At 48.6% G+C, this 21,041-nt stretch overlaps 1 protein-coding gene and 1 pseudogene across 1 annotated transcript in view; one reads left to right on the top strand and one right to left on the bottom strand.

Moving 5' to 3' along the window:
• Positions 1 to 20,422, bottom strand: part of LOC126537892 (uncharacterized) — a 121,959-nt gene extending 101,537 nt beyond the window's left edge. Inside the window, exon 1 of the mRNA XM_050184994.3 lies at positions 20,223 to 20,422. Coding sequence (XP_050040951.1) covers positions 20,223 to 20,306 — 84 coding nt within the window. The 5' untranslated portion in view covers positions 20,307 to 20,422. The remainder of the gene's footprint in view (positions 1 to 20,222) is intronic.
• LOC129386485 (uncharacterized) overlaps positions 1 to 21,041 on the top strand; it is a 45,988-nt pseudogene that overhangs the window by 21,201 nt on the left and 3,746 nt on the right.

The raw sequence follows: 21,041 nt of genomic DNA, 5'->3' as shown, positions 1-21,041 counted from the left end.
ACAGGCAAACACATTGTTTTTATGCGTAGTAGATAACATTAAAAAAAGCCAAATCAAAATCTTGCAGTGAACTCAGCCGGTTGCACCCCTCCCTGCGAACATTAGCATCTTTTCAAGTGCAGATGGTTCTTGCACGTCGACAGATGACAAACTGGGCATACGTGTCACGTGCCATAAGCTGTGCCCAACAAGACAGAGTTGCAAATGAGTTTGCAATTCCACCTGTTACTGCATAAACTCATATAACCACATCCCGCCGTTACTGCCTCTGTAAAATAAATATCATGCAACTTGGAAGATATACAAAGAAAGCATAACAGTTGTCTATCTGAATCTTCTTTTTGCTATATTGTGAGATGCGGCTGCCTACTATTTTATTGCATGGTGTGATATATTAGCGCGTGTCTGCAGACTCCCAAAAATTCTACTCAGCCTAGCTCACGAGGCCTCGGGCTCAGCCGAGCTTGCTCGGACTCATTTTATCAGTAGCAATAATGTCGACTGCTGGTCGACATTATTAAACAGAAGCAGAAGAAATAATCAACTAGTTTTTGGTGTTCCCGAAGCCAGAACTCAGACCCAGATTTGCGGGAGCCATCGTAAATAACATTCTCAGAAGCATGTTGGAGGTAGAAACTTGATCAGTAGAAAGAATTCATTACATTGGTAAACAAGGACAAGGGAGGGTAAGGACAGTAATTATGAAGTTCATGCATTTTCGCGAAAACGAGAAAGCGATGCAGCACTGTAAAAACTAAACAGCACTACTTTCAGTGTTTGTAATGACTACTCAAAAGAGACAGTTCATCTCAGAAAGAAATTATTGGGAAAGTACTGCGCCAGACCAAGCTAAGGGGGGCGAGGGTCTCACTGGTGTATGATGAACTAAGGATAAATGGACGCATGTTTGTTTAAGATCATGATCAAAATGAACGGCGTCACTATACAAGCCGGAGTGACAATAGCGACAAAGACGGATTGACTCCAACAGCAAGTGCGCATGACTGGCATGAATCTTTTGACTCAGGCAGTTCTGTGAGCAGTTCGAGTAAATCGCCCCTCTTAAAGCTACGAATTCTTGAGCAAAATTTTTGCAGCATCTTAATAAAGTCACAGAGCTAGGATATACTCTACTGGCACATAGTCCCCATGTAATTTTACTTATACAAAGATGGCTGCATGACCTAATACGCAGTGATGATGATGTATGGGGTTTTTTGGCGCAAGGGCCAGATATGACCAAAGAGAGCCATACACATGGTGATCGGTTTTCCATGGATTGTTCGTGAAGTGAAGAAATGTACTTCGAATGGTGGATGTGGCATGGCTGTAAATAGGCCTAACATCAGTCGCTCTGGATTGCGTAAAATAAATAAGTATTAAAACAATGACGATGATCAGAGATGTGAACTATGGAACTGTCATGTTACACGCGGATGATGAAACAAAACATGTAGTGAACGCAGCACTGATGTCTCACCAGGGCCCTTGAATGCAAGGGCTTGGAGACACGTGCTATGCTAATGTAACAAACGCAGCAGGAGCCTCTGCTAAGAGGCCGTACTACGTAACACTTGGTCTGATAATGTGCAATGTTTGAATGTCACTTAAATAATTTAAAACTGATGTGGTGTTGAATAACGGGTTCGAGCCGAGAAATTGTGCAGGATGTAATGGGATATGGTGTTGATACGCCAAGGGAAAGTGTTTTTTTTCTCTCGCATTCTGTTTCCCTACATTCCACGAGGACGTGGATGACCATTAGTCTCTTACCACATCTACCACATGTAGGAGGTTCCTCACCAGTCAGCAAGAAGTTGTGTGTACTGTATGTGTGCCCTATTCTTAGTCGACAGAACGCGACATCAGTCTCTCGTAATTTTGCTATAGATGGGGCGGTGCCTAAATGTGGCCTGATTAAATGAAGTTTATTCGAGGTGTGCGAGTCCCAGAAGTGTTGCCAATAATCTCTTAGTTTTTTGCGAATAAAAGGTCTTAAATCTATGGCGGGGACACCTACGGAACAGTTCAAATCTTTTGTTGCTGTGGATGAGGCGGTTTCGTCAGCGAGCACATTACCCTCAATGCCTCTGTGCCCTGGCACCCAGCATATAATGGGACGTTGATTACACCCATAGACAGCACACAAGAGCGTATAAAGGTCATTAATTACAGGGTTCTTGTGCTTTTTAAGCGATACTAACGCCTTAACAACGCTCAGAGAGTCGGTATATATAATTGACTTTCCTAGTTTTAATTGTTTTATGTGTTTTACAGCTGATAATAATGCATAGGCCTCCGCCGTAAAGATACTTGTCTTCGCATGCAAGATGCCAGAGTCGGAGAAGGACGGGCCAACTGCTGCATATTGACACGTGTACTTATATTTATCGGGCGACCACGTTTCGCCGCCTAACAAATCTTATCGCACAGCGCGGGACGCGCTTGCATGTATCCGAAGTTTCTGGAAAGTTATCGATGCTTCTATCCGCAGTCTGTTGTCGCCGAACCTTGTGTTATCTGATTTATTCGCCTGACGCGAATGGTGTAGAACTTTGTGGAAGGCACGCGGGTCCCAACGATTAGTCTGGAACATTCGACGATTCTGTATAAAAGCCGACGCGCTTGACCCGCTGATGAGATTTCCGACGATCGCCGACCGTGTTCGCCGCTATCGTTGTGCTATAAGTGTAGCCTCTTTTGTGGGCACAGGTTCGCCCAATAAAAGTTAGTTTTGTGTTCCACAGTATTGCTACTGTGTTCTTTGACGTCACGACCACGTGACATCTGGTGGAGGTGCTTTTCGTCCATGTACCGGACGCCCCCGACAAGCCGTGATCCAAGCCCGGACCGCAAAGAGAGCACCAACGTAGTCCTGGACCAGCGAGCAAGCCGTCGTCTACAACAGCTGCCCCCGGAGCACGGACTTCTACCTGAGAAGCCCAAGAAGATTGTGGCCAAGACAACCACGATGGCTGCCCCAGTGTCACCCATTGTACTTCAACAACCCAGGGAGCCCCCTACCTTCCGTGGAGCTACGTCAGAGGATCCTGAAACCTGGCTCGAAACCTTCGAAAGGATCTCGACCTTCAATAACTGGACCTCTGAGGATAAGCTACGACACGTGTACTTCTCCTTGGAAGATGCCGCGAGGACTTGGTTCGAAAACCGGGAGTCCACCCTAGCAACATGGGACCTATTCCGCAGTAACTTCCTGAGGACGTTCACGAGCGTTGTCCGAAAAGAAAGGGCCGAAGTTCTACTGGAAACCCGAGGCCAACTACCCAATGAGACCATCGCCATCTTCACAGAAGAGATGACCCGTCTTTTCTGGCACGCCGACCCGGAAATGTCCGAAGAGAAAAAAGTGCGTTTCTTGATGCGAGGCGTAAAGGAGGAACTTTTCGCCGGAATGGTAAGAAGCCCACCGAAGACCGTCGACGAGTTTCTTCGTGAGGCGACGAGCATCGAGAAGACACTAGAATTGCGGAACCGGCAATTCGACCGCCGCACCAAGCCAACAAGCTACGCCGGAATTCAATCACTGGCCACGGACGATCTGTGCGAGACCATCAGGGCCATTGTGCGCGAAGAACTGCGCAAGGTCTTGCCATCGTCGCAGCCTCAAGTGGCCTCGATCGCCGACATCGTGAAAGAAGAGGTGCACCGATCGCTTGGAGTTCCTGAGGTGCAACCACAAGTACCGCAGCCTCAGCCAGAAGCGATGACTTACGCCGCCGTCGCACGCCGTCAAGGTCCCCCTCCGCGACCACGCCAGGGCCCTGCAACGCCCCAATTCCGTCGTCCGCCGCCGCCGCCAGCACGCCCACCCGTCGCCCAGCGCACCTACGCGAGGAAGACGGACATTTGGCGCGCCCCCGACCACCGCCCGCTCTGCTACCACTGCGGCGAAGCCGGCCATGTTTACCGCCGATGCCCATACCGCGAGCTGGGATTGCGAGGCTTCGCCGTCAACGCACAGCGCCCGAGGGAAGGTGAACGCCCTCGTGACATCGCCGACTACCTCGCCGCTACTCAGTGGAGCCCTCGACGACCGTCCCGTTCGCCGTCACCAGGCCGCTACCTGTCGCCACAGCGCCGACCATACACTGGCCCAGCCCGGGGCCGGTCCGTCAGCCCATATCCGGAAAACTAAAAGCAGCAACCGATGGAGGTGCGGTTGCTGTTCGTCGAACTGACGAAGATCCTCCGCCGCCGGCGAAGACGCCGAAAAGCCTATCTCGACGACATAACAACGACGACACACCGCCGTCCCGACGATGTCTAGCAGGAAAGAACACGCTGACGAAAGACCACCTAACGACGCCACGTACCAACCACAGGTCAACGCGACGCAGCCGTGATCCGACGCCGAGGCGTAACTGCAACGCAAGACAAAGAACCACCGACCTCGACGTGCTTCTCGACGGCCACGCAGTCACCGCCTTAGTAGACACCGGAGCCGATTACTCTGTCATGAGTGGACCCATCGCAGCCCAATTGAAGAAAGCTAAGACTGCATGGGAAGGCCCGTTAATTCGGACCGCTGGAGGACACCTAATCACGCCGAGTGGTATCTGCACGGCAAGAATTACCATTCATGACCGGACTTACCCTGCCACCTTCGTTATCCTGCAACAGTGTTCACGAGACGTCATTCTCGGCATGGACTTCCTGAACCAACACGGCGCAATCATCGACCTGAAGTCGAAGTCAATAACGCTGTCGGAAGATCAAGCGATACCGCCGGAGAGCTGTCGTAGTCACCGCGCCTTGAGTGTGCTCGAAGATCAAGTGAGCATCCCGCCTCGCTCCAGCATTTTTATTTTGGTCGGCACCGAAACACCCGCTGACGTAGAAGGCGTCATCGAAGGCCACCAACGTTTATTGCTCGACCGTGAAATTTGCGTCGCAAGAGGGATCGCTCGACTGCACGGAGGAAACACGAAAGTGTTGCTGACAAACTTCAGCCAGGAGTTCAAGCACATCAACAAGGGCACGACGATCGCATACATCGAGGAAATTCAGGAAACCAGCGATGCCTTTGTCCTCTCGGATTCTGTTGCATCTACCCCGACGACCGTAGTTCCCGAGCCAGACTTCGACATAAATCCAAGTCTCCCCGTGATTAAGCAGCAACAGCTCAGAAGTCTGCTTCGACGATACAAAGACTGCTTTTCGACGTCATCGAGGATTCGACAAACACCAGTCGCAAAGCATCGCATAATAACCGAAGAGTGCGCTCGACCACTACGCCAGAGCCCTTACCGAGTTTCGACGCGAGAACGCGAAGCTATAAGACAACAAGTCGACGAAGTGCTGCGCGACGACATCATCCAGCCGTCGAAAAGCCCGTGGGCGTCTCCAGTTGTTTTAGTGAAGAAAAAGGACGGAACCCTACGTTTCTGCGTCGATTATCGTCGACTGAACAAAATCACGAAGAAAGACGTATACCCCCTCCCACGGATAGACGACGCATTAGATCGGCTCTGCAATGCTAAATACTTCTCATCGATGGACCTCAAGTCTGGCTACTGGCAAATAGAAGTCGACGAAAGGGATCGCGAAAAGACTGCCTTCATCACGCCAGACGGCCTCTATGAATTCAAGGTTATGCCATTAGGACTGTGCTCGGCGCCTGCAACGTTCCAGCGCGTGATAGACACGGTTTTAGCAGGATTGAAGTGGCAGACCTGTCTTGTTTACTTGGATGACGTCGTCGTCTTCGCCGGAAATTTCGACGATCACCTTAAGCGGCTTGCGACAGTACTAGAGGCCATCAAGTCATCAGGGCTCACTCTGAAGCCGGAAAAGTGTCGCTTCGCTTACGATGAGCTTCTATTCCTAGGCCACGTCATCAGCAAATCTGGAGTACGCCCCGACCCGCAGAAGACAGCTGCCATCGCAAAGTTCCCGCAGCCAATCGACAAGAAGGCAGTGCGCAGATTCCTTGGCATGTGTGCCTACTATAGGCGCTTTGTCAAGGACTTTTCACGCATCGCGGAGCCGCTAACACATCTAACGAAATGTGATGTCGAGTTCAAGTGGGAAACGCCGCAGGCCGACGCATTTCAAGAACTCAAACGACGCATGCAGTCGCCGCCGGTACTTGCACACTTCGACGAGGACGCCGATACTGAAATCCACACTGACGCCAGTAGCCTAGGCCTCGGTGCCGTCCTAGTCCAGAGGAAAGACGGACTTGAACGGGTGATATCTTATGCTAGCCGGTCGCTGTCAAAAGCGGAAGGCAATTATTCTACGACTGAAAAGGAATGCCTCGCCATCATTTGGGCTACAGCAAAATTCCGCCCTTACCTCTATGGCAGGCCATTCAAAGTCGTCAGCGACCATCACGCGTTGTGTTGGCTAGCTAACTTAAAGGACCCTTCAGGACGGCTGGCGCGGTGGAGCCTCAGATTGCAAGAATATGACGTCACCGTAATATACAAGTCCGGAAGAAAACACTCTGACGCCGACTGCTTATCACGCGCCCCCATCGATCCCCCGCCGCAAGACGACGAGGACGACGACGCCTTCCTTGGAATAATAAGCGCGGAAGACTTCACTAAACAGCAGCGAGCAGACCCGGAGCTAAAAGGCCTCGTCGAGTACTTGGAAGGGAACACCGACGTTGTCCCTAGGGCATTTAAGCGCGGGTTGTCTTCGTTCACGCTACAAAACAACCTGCTCGTGAAGAAGAACTTCTCACCAGTCCGCGCCAGCTACCTTCTTGTTGTACCGTCAGCGCTGCGTCCAGAAGTACTGCACGCCCTACACGACGATCCAACCGCTGGGCACCTTGGATTCTCCCGGACGCTGTCGAGGATACAGGAAAGGTATTACTGGCCGCGTCTGACCGCCGACGTCGCCCGTTACGTCAAGACATGCCGAGACTGTCAGCGGCGCAAGACACCACCGACAAGGCCAGCAGGGTTACTACAGCCGATCGAACCTCCTCGTCGACCATTCCAGCAGATTGGGATGGATTTGTTGGGGCCGTTTCCGACGTCAACATCCGGGAATAAGTGGATCGTCGTGGCGACGGAATACCTCACCCGCTTCGCTGAAACTAAAGCTCTACCAAAAGGCAGCGCAGCCGAAGTGGCGAAATTTTTCGTCGAGCTCATCCTGCTGCGACATGGTGCCCCAGAAGTCCTCATCACCGACAGAGGAACGGCTTTTACAGCAGAGCTCACCCAAGCCATTCTGCAATACAGCCAGACAAGCCACAGGAGGACAACTGCCTACCACCCGCAGACGAATGGTCTCACGGAACGCCTGAACAAGACCCTCGCCGACATGCTAGCAATGTACGTTGACGTCGAACACAAGACCTGGGATGCAGTCCTGCCGTACGTAACATTCGCTTACAACACGGCGGTGCAAGAAACAACACAGATCACGCCGTTTAAGCTGGTTTACGGCAGGAATCCGACGACGACGCTCGACGCCATGCTGCCGCACGTCACTGACGAGGAAAATCTTGACGTCGCTAGCTATCTCCAGCGCGCCGAAGAAGTCCGACAGCTCGCCCGCCTGCGGATCAAGAACCAGCAGAGGACTGACAGCCGACACTACAACCTCCGACGACGCTTTGTCGAGTACCAGCCCGGTGACCGTGTTTGGGTTTGGACCCCTATACGCCGACGAGGACTGAGCGAGAAGCTCTTGCGTCGCTATTTCGGACCGTACAGGATCATCCGACGTATTGGCGCACTGGACTATGAGGTCGTGCCAGACGGCATTTCACTGTCACAGCGGCGCCGCTCACGACCTGAAATTGTCCACGTTGTGCGACTCAAGCCGTATCACCAGCGTTGACGAACTTTGGGACTTCGCATAACTGACCTTTGGACTTGATTTCTTTTCGTTGTTTTGTTACTTATGTTTAATAAGTGTCCTTTTGTGTTTCGCTCTCTTATATTTGTAGCATCGGGACGATGCTATTTAAGAGGGGGGTATTGACACGTGTACTTATATTTATCGGGCGACCACGTTTCGCCGCCTAACAAATCTTATCGCACAGCGCGGGACGCGCTTGCATGTATCCGAAGTTTCTGGAAAGTTATCGATGCTTCTATCCGCAGTCTGTTGTCGCCGAACCTTGTGTTATCTGATTTATTCGCCTGACGCGAATGGTGTAGAACTTTGTGGAAGGCACGCGGGTCCCAACGATTAGTCTGGAACATTCGACGATTCTGTATAAAAGCCGACGCGCTTGACCCGCTGATGAGATTTCCGACGATCGCCGACCGTGTTCGCCGCTATCGTTGTGCTATAAGTGTAGCCTCTTTTGTGGGCACAGGTTCGCCCAATAAAAGTTAGTTTTGTGTTCCACAGTATTGCTACTGTGTTCTTTGACGTCACGACCACGTGACAATATGAAACGCCGGCTTGTGACTTAGATGCATCGCTGTAATACTCCGGGCAGCAATACTTCGACCGAAGTTCACGGAAGTGCATTCGAATGTGCATCTCAGAAGCATGCTTACTGACTTCAATAAACGACATGTCACATTCCGGGAGCTGCCACTGCCACGGCGGTGACAGCTTCGCTGGATGCATTAGATGGTGTTCTACAAGTGGGACAGACATTTCTTCACTAAGATTCCTTATACGGAGCGAGAAGGGCTGCCTGAGTGTACGCCGATTATTAAAAAGTGTGGCACAGGAAACATCATTTACAATTGTGTAACAAGGGTGTTCAGGATTCGAGTTTACTTTGAGAAAATATGTAAAGCTGGAATATGACCTCTGTAGACGAAGTGACCACTCGTTTGATTCTACATAGAGACTTTCTACAGGGCTTGTCCTGAAAGCACCGGTCGCTAGGCGGATACCTAGGTGGTGCACAGGGTCTAGGATTTTTAGGGCGCTCGGTGTTGCAGAATGATAGATTATAGCACCATAGTCAAGACGAGAACGGACAAGGCTCCTGTACAAGTTTAGGAGACATTTTCGATCACTTCCCCAGGTTGTGCGAGACAGAATGTTTAAAATATCCATCGTTTTCAAACATCTTGCCTTCAAATATTTGAGATGGGGGATGAAAGTAAGCTTGGAATCTAGAATTACTCCAAGGAATTTGTGTTCAGTGCTCACAGATAGTTGCTCTTGATTGATGGTGAGTTTCGGCACTAGTGTTATGCCTCTTCTGCTTGAAAAGAGTATACACGTACTTTTGCGGCAATTTATTTTAAAGCCATTTGCATCCGCCCATTTAGATAATTTGTTTAATGTGAGCTGTATCTGTCGCTCGCAGATCGCAATGTTACATGATTTAAAACCTATCTGTATGTCATCGACATATACGGAATAAAACATTGTGCGTGGTATGACTGTATACAGGGCGTTCATCTTTACAATAAACAGTGTGCAACTAAGCACACCCCCTTGCGGCACCCCAGTCTCCTGAGTGAATGTTCTAGATAAAGCGTTGCCCACTCTCACACGAAACGTGCTGTTGGATAAGTAGCTTTTGACTGTATTTAACATATTTCCTCGGACCCCCATCGCGGAAAGATCTCGCAATATACCGAAGCGCCATGTCGTATCGTATGCTTTCTCTAAGTCTAAGAATACCGAGAGTAAGGACTGCTTATGTATAAACGCATCTCTGATGTTCGCCTCGATGCGGACGAGGTGATCTATTGTCGATCTACCTTCTCGGAACCCACACTGGAAGGGGTCTAGTGTTTTGTTATTTTCTAGGAAAGAGATTAAGCGCCGGTTAATCATTTTTTCATACAGCTTGCACAGACAGCTTGTTAGCGCTATTGGCCTGTAGCTGCTGGCTAAGGACGGGTCTTTGCCTTGTTTAAGTATCGGGATGACTATGGCTTCTTTCCATGAGGACGGAATACACCCAGCCGCCCACATGGCATTGAAAAGAGATAGGAGCGTTTTCAGTGCTTCAGGGTGGAGGTATTTAATCATTTCATACATAATGCGGTCGCCGCCTGGCGCCGAGTTTTCGCAACAAGCGAGAGACGCGTTTAGTTCCGCTAAGTTAAATGGACGATTGTAAGCTTCATTCGAGGAGTCTTTGTGATTAAGAGGCTGTCGCTCTGCACATTATTTTAACCTCAGGAAAGATTCTGTGTAGTGCGATGCACTTGAAACATATTCAAAGTGTTCACCTAGACAATCCGCCTGAGCCTCCAGGCTATCACCGTGGGTGCTAACCAAGGGTAGAGGATGCGCCTGCCGGCCTATTAATTTATTCACTCTTGTCCAGACTTTCGCCTCGTCCGTGTAGGAATTTATGCCAGAGATGTATTTCTCCCAGCTCTCCCTTTTAACACGTCGACGTGTTCTTCTACCCTGAGCCTTTATTTGTTTAAAATTAATCAAGTTTTCGGCGGTTGGAAAGTCGCGAAGTCGTCCCCAAGCTTTGTTCTGGTTTTTCGTGCTTTTTTACATTCTTCGTTCCACCACGGAATACGACGCTTATTCGACATTCCATTAGTTTCGCGAATGCATTTTCTCGCAGCCTCAATTATAAGGATGTGATATACGCCACAGCATCGTCTATATTGAAAGAATCGATTTCATCCCGGATTGTATATGCTAGTTCGCGGAAAAGTTCCCAGTTAGCCGACTCGATCTTCCACCAGGAAGCATGTGGCAAGGATTCATCTTGTTTGGTCAAGTTTAATATAACTGGAAAGTGGTCGCTTCCAAAGGGGTTTTTCAAAACGGACCACTCAAGGTACGGCATTAGAGTACTCGACACTATGCTTAAATCTATCGAGGAGTATGTATTATGTGCCACACTGTGGTACGTCGGCTCCTTTTTATTAAGTATACATGCTCCTGAGGAAAAAACAAAGTTTTCAATTAGGCGACCTCTCGCATCGCAACGAGAGTCTCCCCACAAACTGTTGTGTGCGTTTAAATCTCCGACAACTATGTACGGCGCGGGAAGTTCATCTATGTAGTTTTGAAATTCGCTTTTATTAAGTTGATAATTTGGAGGAATGTATACGGAGCTGATGGTGACCAGCTTATCAAACAACACCCCTCGGATAGCAACTGCCTCTAGGGGCGTACGAAGTTCTACTTCCCGGCAAGCAACACCTCTGTCTACAATGATTGCAACACCGCCGGATGAGACGAGGGTGTCATCGCGGTCTTTGCGAAATATAGCATATTGTCGAAGGAAATTTGTTTGCGTATGTTTGAGGTGTGTTTCCCGAACACACAGCACTTTTGGAGTACACTTGTATAGGAGTTCTTTGATATCATCAAGATTGTGCAGCAGACCTCTGACATTCCAGTGTATTATTTGCGTATCCATATTGAATGTGGTTTATGTGCTGTGTGTTTAAGAAAGACGAGTTACCTCACGGAGCCCTTTGAGGGCGCCAAGATACGGTGCTTTTCTTTTTGGCAGCTATTGCGAGAATCTCGCCGCTCCTTAGGCGCTGGCGGCGCCGTCTGGCTGGTTGTGTCCATCACCTCGGAAGAGGTGCTGGACAGGCGCTCTTGCTAGCGCTGCGTTCGAGAAGAAGGCCTCGTCCCTGTGGAAGAGACCTTTGAGGCCACCTGCTCGAAGGTAGATGGCCCCTTCTGCTGGGTTGGCGTAGCAGCGCTAGCTGCAGCCGCCGGGGGGGGGGGGGGGGTGGGAGGCGTCACTGCCGCCTCACTGGGTGTGGGTCGGACAGTCGCCGGAGGCCGTTGTGGCGCTGCCCCCTGACGCGCCACATCGGCAAAGCTGCTCTTGGGCAGGTAGGAAACCCGCCTGCGCGCTTCTTTAAATGAAATATTCTCTTTAACTTTTATCGTCACGATTTCTTTTTCTTTTTTCCATGACGGGCACGAGCGTGAGTATGCGGCGTGCTCGCCATCACAGTTGACACAGTGTAGAGCGCTTTCGCAATTTTCAGAAGTATGGTCTCCGCCACTACATTTAGCACATGTCTGCCGGCCTCGGCAGTTCTGGGAACTGTGTCCGAAACGCTGGCATTTGAAGCATCGAAGAGGATTTGGGACATAGGGTCTGACACGTAGCTTTACATAGCCTGCCTCGATTGTCTCGGGCAGGATGCTTGAGCCAAAAGTGAGTATAATCTTGATTTCCTTGCCGTCACGCCTTAGCATAATTCGCTTGACATTGATAACATTCTGTTCGGTCCAGCCTTCCATCAGTTCGGCTTCTGTCAGCTCCATTAGATCATCATCAGAGACAACACCACGGCTCGTATTCATAGTTCGGTGCGGGGATATAGTTACTGGAATTTCTCCAAATTTAACTAGATTAGGAAGGCTTTCATGTTGCTTCGCATCGCGGAGTTCCAGAAGGAGATCTCCACTAGCCATCTTTGATGCCTTGTAACCTGCACCAAGTGCTTCGGTAAGACATTTTGACACAAGGAAAGGTGAAATCATTCTCATCGTCTTTTCAGGTTTGTCGGAATGGATGACGTGGAATCGGGGAAAGCTTTGTAGTCTGTTGCCAAAAAACTTAAAGACATCTTTGGTGCGCCCTCGTTTCTGAGGGCGATCAGGAAGTTTAGGGAAAGGAGTTTCCATGAGAATATATAAAAATTCGGCAACAGCGCCGACCACCCACCACGGAGCCCAACGAGGGGACGCGGCAGAGCTTGCATGCAAGTCTGCACGACGCCAGTCGTACGCCGCCACTATAACCAAATATGGTGTACCCAAGGTTGGATAGCCACACAGGGTTAACCCTTGCCGCCAAGAAGAAGGAAGTAAATAGAAAAGAGAAGAAGACAGGAAAGGTGGAATGTAAGGGAAAGACGAAGGTTGTGGGAAGAGAGAGACAGGAAAAGGCGACTGCCGATTTCCTCCAGGTGGGTCAGTCTGGAGGTGCCGTCTATGTGAAGCCGAGGCCGAAGAGGTGTGTTGCCTCTGCCTGGGGGCCTTAAAGGTCCAAACACCCAGCATCGGCTCAACCCCCAGGATCCCCTTTTCCCCAGACACGGCTAAGCCGCGCACGGCTACACGCGGGAGGGTCCAACCCTCGTGTGCTCGGGTCCGTGGTGTCGCAACACACCAAACGCCTGCTGACGCAGACGCCCCTGCGGGGACCTAATACGCAGTGATTGCATTGTTTCTTCCGGGTGCAATTTTTTTTTAGCTGGGACAGAGATTCACGAGTTGATGGTGCTGTTATCATTGTTAAAAATTCCATCCAAGCTTCCACGATTGAATGTCATGTTCCCGAAACTGTATGGTGTAAGCCTACATGTGAAAACAGAGTGCACTTCAATTGACTAATATACAGACCACCTGCGTCTTCACCAGAGTTTCTGGATTTGCTGAGCGATTTCCTGGGTGACCATATTAACAGGAGGACGAGGTTGATAATGGCTCGAGACTTTAATTTGCCGCATGTCAACTGGCAAAGCTTATTGCCCGGCGAGACGGAAACAATTAGCTGAGAAATACTTTCGAATCAGGCACGTACGCAGGATTTTTTTTTCCGGGGGGGGGGGGGGGGCAACCCAAGGTAACTTTTCTATGCAAATGAGGAGGAGGGTATTTTACTAGTACAAATGTGAATAATGCTCACCATTTGCCATAAAGACGCGTAAAGCCGCAAAACAGAATATAAATAACATGTATCTCACAGGTACGCTTGTGAGATAGACCTCTTCTTTACTTGGCAAACAAAGAACCACATAAAATGGACTCGCGCATGAAAGCTGCGCAGGAAGATCCTTGCAAAGAACAACTTAACAAGCGAAAGTTCAAAATAAAGATTTCTGGTAGCGTTTTTCAATTAGCTCTGGAAGAATTATAGAGAAATGTATGTTTGCGGAAGAATCACAGTTCTTTTGGATCCCTCGTTTACTCTACCAAGTAGCAAAACCGACTCGAGTTGTTATTTGGGAAGTTACGTAACGATGCGTGGTCATCAGTCCCGTACAACCGCGTAGACCGTAGGGCGCTGCGGTTCTAGCCGTGCGCCTACCGCGGAAGGTTAGAAAAACACCTCCATTAGCCCAGCAGGGAAGTAGCTACGTCAGGCGGCTCGATTGATAACTGTAGAAAAGTCATTCAAAACACACGGAATTATTTTCCACTTCCGGCGGCGTTTTGTCTACTTCCTTTTTAAATAAAAGTATGTCGAGCCATAAATATTTTCACAAACAATTTTCGCTTTTCCTCCCTGTTTGGCTGTTGCCTTGGCTTTGTCCCTTAGTAGATCGCTTAATTTCTCATCTCGTTGCGACTCTGTCAGCAGTTGCCAGTTTTGCACGAAAAGTGATGTACAATAAGGGAAACACCAGACGCGGTAACGGGTGACAGTCATTGCTTATAGATTGAACAGTTATTGCAGGGTTTGTGATGGACGCTGTTTAGGAATATTTTATTTTCCACCTTATCTAACCCATATCGCGGATATATGGTTCCGACGATCTGCCAGCGTCGCGGCGAGCCGTCACTCGAGGAAATAATGAAGCAAACGGAAAAGTTAAATGCAACTGGCATTTTCTCCGGCCACAACTCGTCCCACGAGCATACAGACGAGCCGACTAAACCGAATTCCTTTCCTGGGCCCTGGATCAGTCTAAACAAAGAAGGTTGAACTAAGGATGTAACAGAGATGCGCGTGATTTTTGAATACTTGGTGACATAAATATTGTGTTGGGCATTATAAATAAAATAAGATATGATAATTAAAACTATAAACTACGCCCTGCCTGATGCAATAGATGGTGGCAAATGAATTCATCTTGAGTTAATCGTGCGGGCACGGAATCGATTAGAAAACTGGCCTCCACACCCCAGGCGATACCGATAACTACAGCCATCCGAAAGGAGTGAAAAATTTGACAACCATTCCACTCTGTGAAGGTGGCATTGCAGCGAAAGCTGACTACAGTCAAAGCTCTCAAACGAAAAGCAAAATGTTTGACCTCCGCTGCGGGTCGGCCTGAAGATAGTGCAATACTGTGCGGTGGAGGTGAAGCAGGCATTAAGAACTCCCCGTACGTGCGCCGATCCCGAAGATATTGCAATACCGGGCCCAACCGCAGTGGAGGTGAAGCAGGCATCAAGAACTCGCCATACGTAGGCCGATCCCGAAGATATTGCCATACCGGGCCCAACCGCAGTGGAGGTGAAGCAGGCATCAAGAACTCGCCATACGTAGGCCGATCCCGAAGTTTTTGCAATACCGGGCCCAACCGCGACGGAGGTGAAGCAGGCATCAAGAACTCGCCATACGTAGGCCGATCCCGAAGATATTGCAATACCGGGCCCAACCGCAGTGGAGGTGAAGCAGGCATCAAGAACTCGCCATACGTAGGCCGATCCTGAAGACATTGCAATACCGGGCCCAACCGCAGTGGAGGTGAAGCAGGCATCAAGAACTCGCCATACGTAGGCCGATCCCGAAGATATTGCAATACCGGGCCCAACCGCGGCGGAGGTGAAGCAGGCATTAGAAACTTACCGTACGTGCGCCGATCCCGAAGATATTGCAATACCGGGCCCACCCGCAGTGGAGGTGAAGCAGGCATCAAGAACTCGCCATACGTAGGCCGATCCCGAAGATAATGCAATACCTGGCCCACCCGCAGTGGAGGTGAAGCAGGCATCAAGAACTCGCCATACGTAGGCCGATCCCGAAGATATTGCAATATCGGGCCCAACCGCAGTGGAGGTGAAGCAGGCATCAAGAGCTCACCATACGTAGGCCGATCCCGAAGATATTGCAATACCGGGTCCAACCGCAGTGGAGGTGAAGCAGGCATCAAGAACTCGCCCTACCTAGGCCGATCCCGAAGATATTGCAATACCGGGCCCAAACGCAGTGGAGGTGAAGCAGGCATCAAGAACTCGCCATACGTAGGCCGATCCCGAAGATATTGCAATACCGGGTCCAACCGCAGTGGAGGTGAAGCAGGCATAAAGAACTCGCCATACGTAGGCCGATCCCGAAGATATTGCAATACCGGGCCCACCCGCAGTGGAGGTGAAGCAGGCATCAAGAACTCGCCATACGTAGGCCGATCCCGAAGATATTGCAATACCGGGCCCAACCGCGGCGGAGGTGAAGCAGGCATCAAGAACTCGCCATACGTAGGCCGATCCCGAAGATATTGCAATACCGGACCCACCCGCAGCGGAGGTGAAGCAGGCTTTAAGAACTTCCCATACGTAGGCCGATGCCTAAGATACAGCTATACCGGGTCGATACTCGGTGGAGGTGAAGCAGGCGTTAAGCACCCCGCATAAGTGGACGAACCCCGAAAGTGGTGCAACGCCGGGCCTACCCGCGGCAAAGGTGAAGCAGGCGTTAGGCACTCCCTGTACGTAGGCCGACCCCGAATATTCCGAAGGGCGCGCGTTATAGGTTCCCGAGTTCACAGGGGTATGTGCCATTGATCTTGGACCCTTTTTGCACTATCAGCAGGATCGGCCCACCTGATGATTTTTTCTGTCAACGGAGGCGGAAAAATACTACGGAAGTTAGTCACACACTGCTTTCACTGTAAAAGGCAGCAAAATTTTGACCACCGAGTAGATTGATTTGTCGACGCTTTAGGAATGTGTGTGAGGTGTGGTGCCTTGGGGCGGATAGGGGGGGGGGGGGGGGGGCGTGTATGCCACTTAATTTCGGGGGGGGGGGGCGGGCCCCACCGGGCCTCCCCCTGGGTACGTGCCTGTTTCGAATATAATATTTTGCCATGGCTTAGAAGAAATTGTGCAAGAAGCAACTAGGGTTATGGAAAAGTCAGTCATTATTGGACCTCGAGTCCTTATCGCACAATATAATAGATTATGCATTAGATCTTTTTGAGGGCACATAAGAATAAAATGCTGTTTTTAATCAGACAGACCAGTGTGTGCAGTGCAGAGAGACCGTTCTTTCCTGTTAAAGTAAAATACTTTAAAAATGCAGATGAGACCTTCATCATGGATATCTTAGAATTAAGGTTTAATGACTTCGAGCACGCATTACAGTGAGAGTCTGTGGAGCAACTGTGGCAAATATTTAAAAGTGGCGCCATAACTTGCGTTGAGCGCTTTGTTCCTACTCGTATTAAGAAAACACGGAAACTAAACCTCTGGATAACAAGCAGCATTATCTATACGAAATGGAAAATACGAAGATTTTTAGCCATTGCTAATGAATGGTAGTCGTTACAAGTTGTTAGACATATTGGTCTTACTATAGTCATTACATGTCATTTCAGTCATTAGTCATTACTGGTCATAGCAAGCATTTTTGGTTTAGTCATTTGTAATCAGGTGTGGTCATTGCAAGACGTCGTTAGACACATTGGTCATTTCGCAGTCATTAGTAGTCATTACAAGTCATTTCAGTCATTATTAGTCATTAATGGTAATTACTAAGTATTTTTAGTTATTGCTAATGAACAGTGGTCGTTACAAGTTGTCGTTAGACATATTGGTAATTTCATAGTCATTACTAGTCATTACAAGTCATTTCAGTCGTTATTAATAATTACCGCTCATACCAAGCATTTATATTCATTTGTGATCAATTGTGGTCATTGCAAGCCATCGTTAGACATATTGGTTATTCCGGAGTCGTTAGTAGTCATTACAAGTCATTAGTAGTCATTAATTATTACTAGTCATTATTAACCTCTGCCAATCTCTATTATAACGTTATCATTCACTTTAACTGTCGCTATAAATCATTTTTCCTTCTTTAATCTGTCTTCATATGGCGTGATGACGCTTCGGCGGACACACCTATGGTCAGGTCTGATGACACAAACTTCACCATGAGCCTAGAAAAGCTTTCGCCTTATTACACAATCGACACAATATGTAAATTGAGCGCGTCCCGCTGTATTGTAGCTTTTATAAAGGCTGTTGTAACATGTGTTGTTCCTGAGGGCTTAATCGGAACTCTTCTGGGAAGCCTGTTTGTAAGCATAAAAAGCGTCTACTCAGCATCTTCTTAGTATTTTTCACTTCACCGTGTTAACAGCATTTCGGTGCAATAAGCAGTTATGTGACTATATATAGACTTGAAGCGCAAAGGAAAAAAAACAAGCAGAAGGATAGGAAGAACACGGAGACGTTTGTCAGTGTCCGTCTTTTTGTTCCGTTTTTTTTCCTTCGCACTCAGGGGCTTCTTTCGCTTAGAAATGTTAGTGGCACCCTTCTTGCGTGGTACGCTCTCGCAACGTCACTCAGCCCCTGTGATCTGCACTGAAAGAGAGATCAAGGAAACGAAGGAAGAACGGTGTTCAGTTTCGAGTCCTATAATACAGTTCAGTCGCAAACAATGTGCGATATTGTTTCCGCAATCATCGGCCTGGGACTGTTGGTCTGGCATTCGTGGCCTATACCTGATAGCATTAAGAGGAAGCTTTAGCTCGGGCCCAACTCCGACGCGGCCTATTCAAATACATGTAAAACGCAAAAACGTTTTTATGAGATAACCCCTGGACCGAGTTTGATGAAATTTGTTGCATTTCAAAGAGAAAGTTAAATTCTAGTGACTGTTGGAAGCGTAATTTCGATTTAGGGCTTGAATTTCCTAAAACGATTTTCAAATATTTGACCGTCTGAAAAAAATAGAAGCACGAAGTTTACAAATTCATAGCTCTGCATCAAGAACTGATATCGCGGTTCTGTAAACAGAATCCATTAGATCATTCAAAGCGGACAAATTCAATATGCCATTTTACATCTTACGTGAATTTGTTACGTTGGTTACAACGGTTTTGCAAAAGTTGTATTTCCCTACGATTAAATATTTTTATATTCATGTGTAACATATAAATTTTGTCCGCTTTAGATGTACTATTAGATTCAATTCACAGAATTGTATTATCATTTTTAGTGGTTGAGTTACAGAGTTGTAAACTTGATAGTTCCGCGTTTTGAAAATTTTCGATTTTTGCCAATTTTTAATAAAAATTGACCACCTAACTCAGAAATGCGAAACCAACAGTCACTAGATTTTGAGTTTTTCTTGTAAATGCAACAAACCTCGTCAAATTCGGTGCGGTGGTTGCCGAGAAAAACGAATTCTCCTTTTACGTGTATTTAGATAGGAGCGCCCGAGCTAAAGCTTCATCTTAAGTATAAGATGACGAAATGTCATCCCAATGACACGTGCTTTACAGCGAATGGTACTTTCGGTAAAACTTCAGACTTCGTCTCGTTTCAGTTGAAATTGGCAACCTTGTGTACTGATGGAGTGTGAAAAGGTGACTTTCACAATGATCACCATCAGCCCATCGGAGACCGGAGGTGCTCGAAATTAAAAGAAGCGCAGTAGCGTGGGGACGTGATGTCTTGAGCACGCCACTGGTTGCAAACCGCCGTCTGTGTGCAAAACTTCGGCTCAGCATAGGCTGCACAATTGTTGTATGCTTCGAAAGCCCAAATCAACATACCTTTTGCATGGTGGCAACGAGAATCAGCTAACTTTAGAGGGAAAAAGTTTGGAACAGCTCTGAAGAACAAAGAAATTGAGATGTCATTTTTATGCGACATCTAATTGCTAAAAAAATGCGCGTTTGACGGCCTCTTTCCCGTCGCCTTTATTTCCTCAAAGTTGCACGAATCTTGTGCTGCCGGCCATCTTCGTCGCAGAGCTATTTTAGCAATCCTTACGTGTCACGTCAGGTTCTAGCGTGTTCCCAGCGTTAATCTAAGCAGACGACACGTGAGCAGGGGCTACCGTCACTTTTGAAGCAGCCATAGAGCGTATCGGCACAATCTATGCCTGTACTAGGCGGCTATGAGCGTACTAACTACCTAGAGCCACATAGCGTTTAATAAACACCGAGTCTGCGCATTCTGTAAGCGCGTCCGTGCCGCGCACTCAGTTGACGTGTGGTGAAGAAAATTCCCTGGGCACGAACTTCGACGCAATCCTTACTTGAACTGCAACGTTGTAGGCGACCAGTACAGCGCGGTGGTGTTCACATTTGTGTCTGTTCGCGCGTTCGGTTTTAGAATTGAAAGTGCTAAAGCTTGCTCAGCAGCGCACAGAAAGGCCAGTTCAGCACGTGGTAAACGTCTGAATGCCAGCGCTGTCGTTGACGGGAGTGCGTCGAATTGTTATAGGCCTTCCATTTCCATATACCGACAATAGCCTGCGGTGGCACTGCAGGTGCTGATACTGGCGAAGACCGGTGGTCGTGGCGCCCACGCTTAGGAGCTGGCATTTCGCGGCAACGAAAGCGATCGCCCGCTTCCTTTCTGCGACGGATTGCGCGCAAGGAACCGGCTTGAAACACACTCACCAGGGACGCGGTGTGCGCGGACAGCTTGAGACAATGTCCTCTCTTCTTTACATATTGGGTGAACATTTTTTCGAGGGACGGCATGAGTTTCGGCGCCTCGGCGAGCTGATCGAACCTACAATGGGCTATTTATTCTGGACCGCACACAGCAGGACCGCGGCTTTCTCGTATCCGAAGGCGCACTGGGATTGATTTGCCGTGATAGGTTTCCGCTCTACGGCCTTCTTTCCCATGAAGCCCTTGCTATGCTTTCAGTTACCTTCTAATCTCACTTGGTCCCAGCAGCCATGTAGATAAGCCTGCGACTGCGAATTGAGCTGTATCGCATCCAGTCTTCAAGCGATGATTATCGAAGCGCGCAAAAAGCAAAACAAAGAAAGATATAATGAACGAAATCGGAAAGCGCGAACACGCATGACGCTAAAATATTTTTTATTCTGCTTCCATAAACGTAGTCGTTGTGTGCTCTAGGAATAAAATGGAGTTGGAAAGTTTTCTTAACTGGAAGTTTGCAGTTTACAGACGACGAGTAAAACGTATCGATTGTAGCAGCGTACCTCTGTTTTACCGAGATTCACTTTAACGTTCTTTTTTTGCCTAACAAAAAGCCTGTTTGTGCACCATTTCTTTAACAATACCATCTAAGGCCTTCATACATGTGCAGCGAAGGAATGCAGCGCACCAATAAAGCAGTAAAAATAACCTGTCCGTTGTGCCCTCCCCTTCCACTTGACCTGGATACGCTCCTACCCTGGGGGTCAAAATTAATCCAGTCGTCAACACAGCGTGTCTCATAACCAAACCTTCGTTCCGGTACTT

Source organism: Dermacentor andersoni, chromosome 4, assembly GCF_023375885.2.
Source record: "Dermacentor andersoni chromosome 4, qqDerAnde1_hic_scaffold, whole genome shotgun sequence".
Taxonomy (NCBI): domain Eukaryota; kingdom Metazoa; phylum Arthropoda; class Arachnida; order Ixodida; family Ixodidae; genus Dermacentor; species Dermacentor andersoni.
Note: the sequence above shows the minus strand (reverse complement) of the source record. Positions and strands in the feature narration are given on the sequence as shown.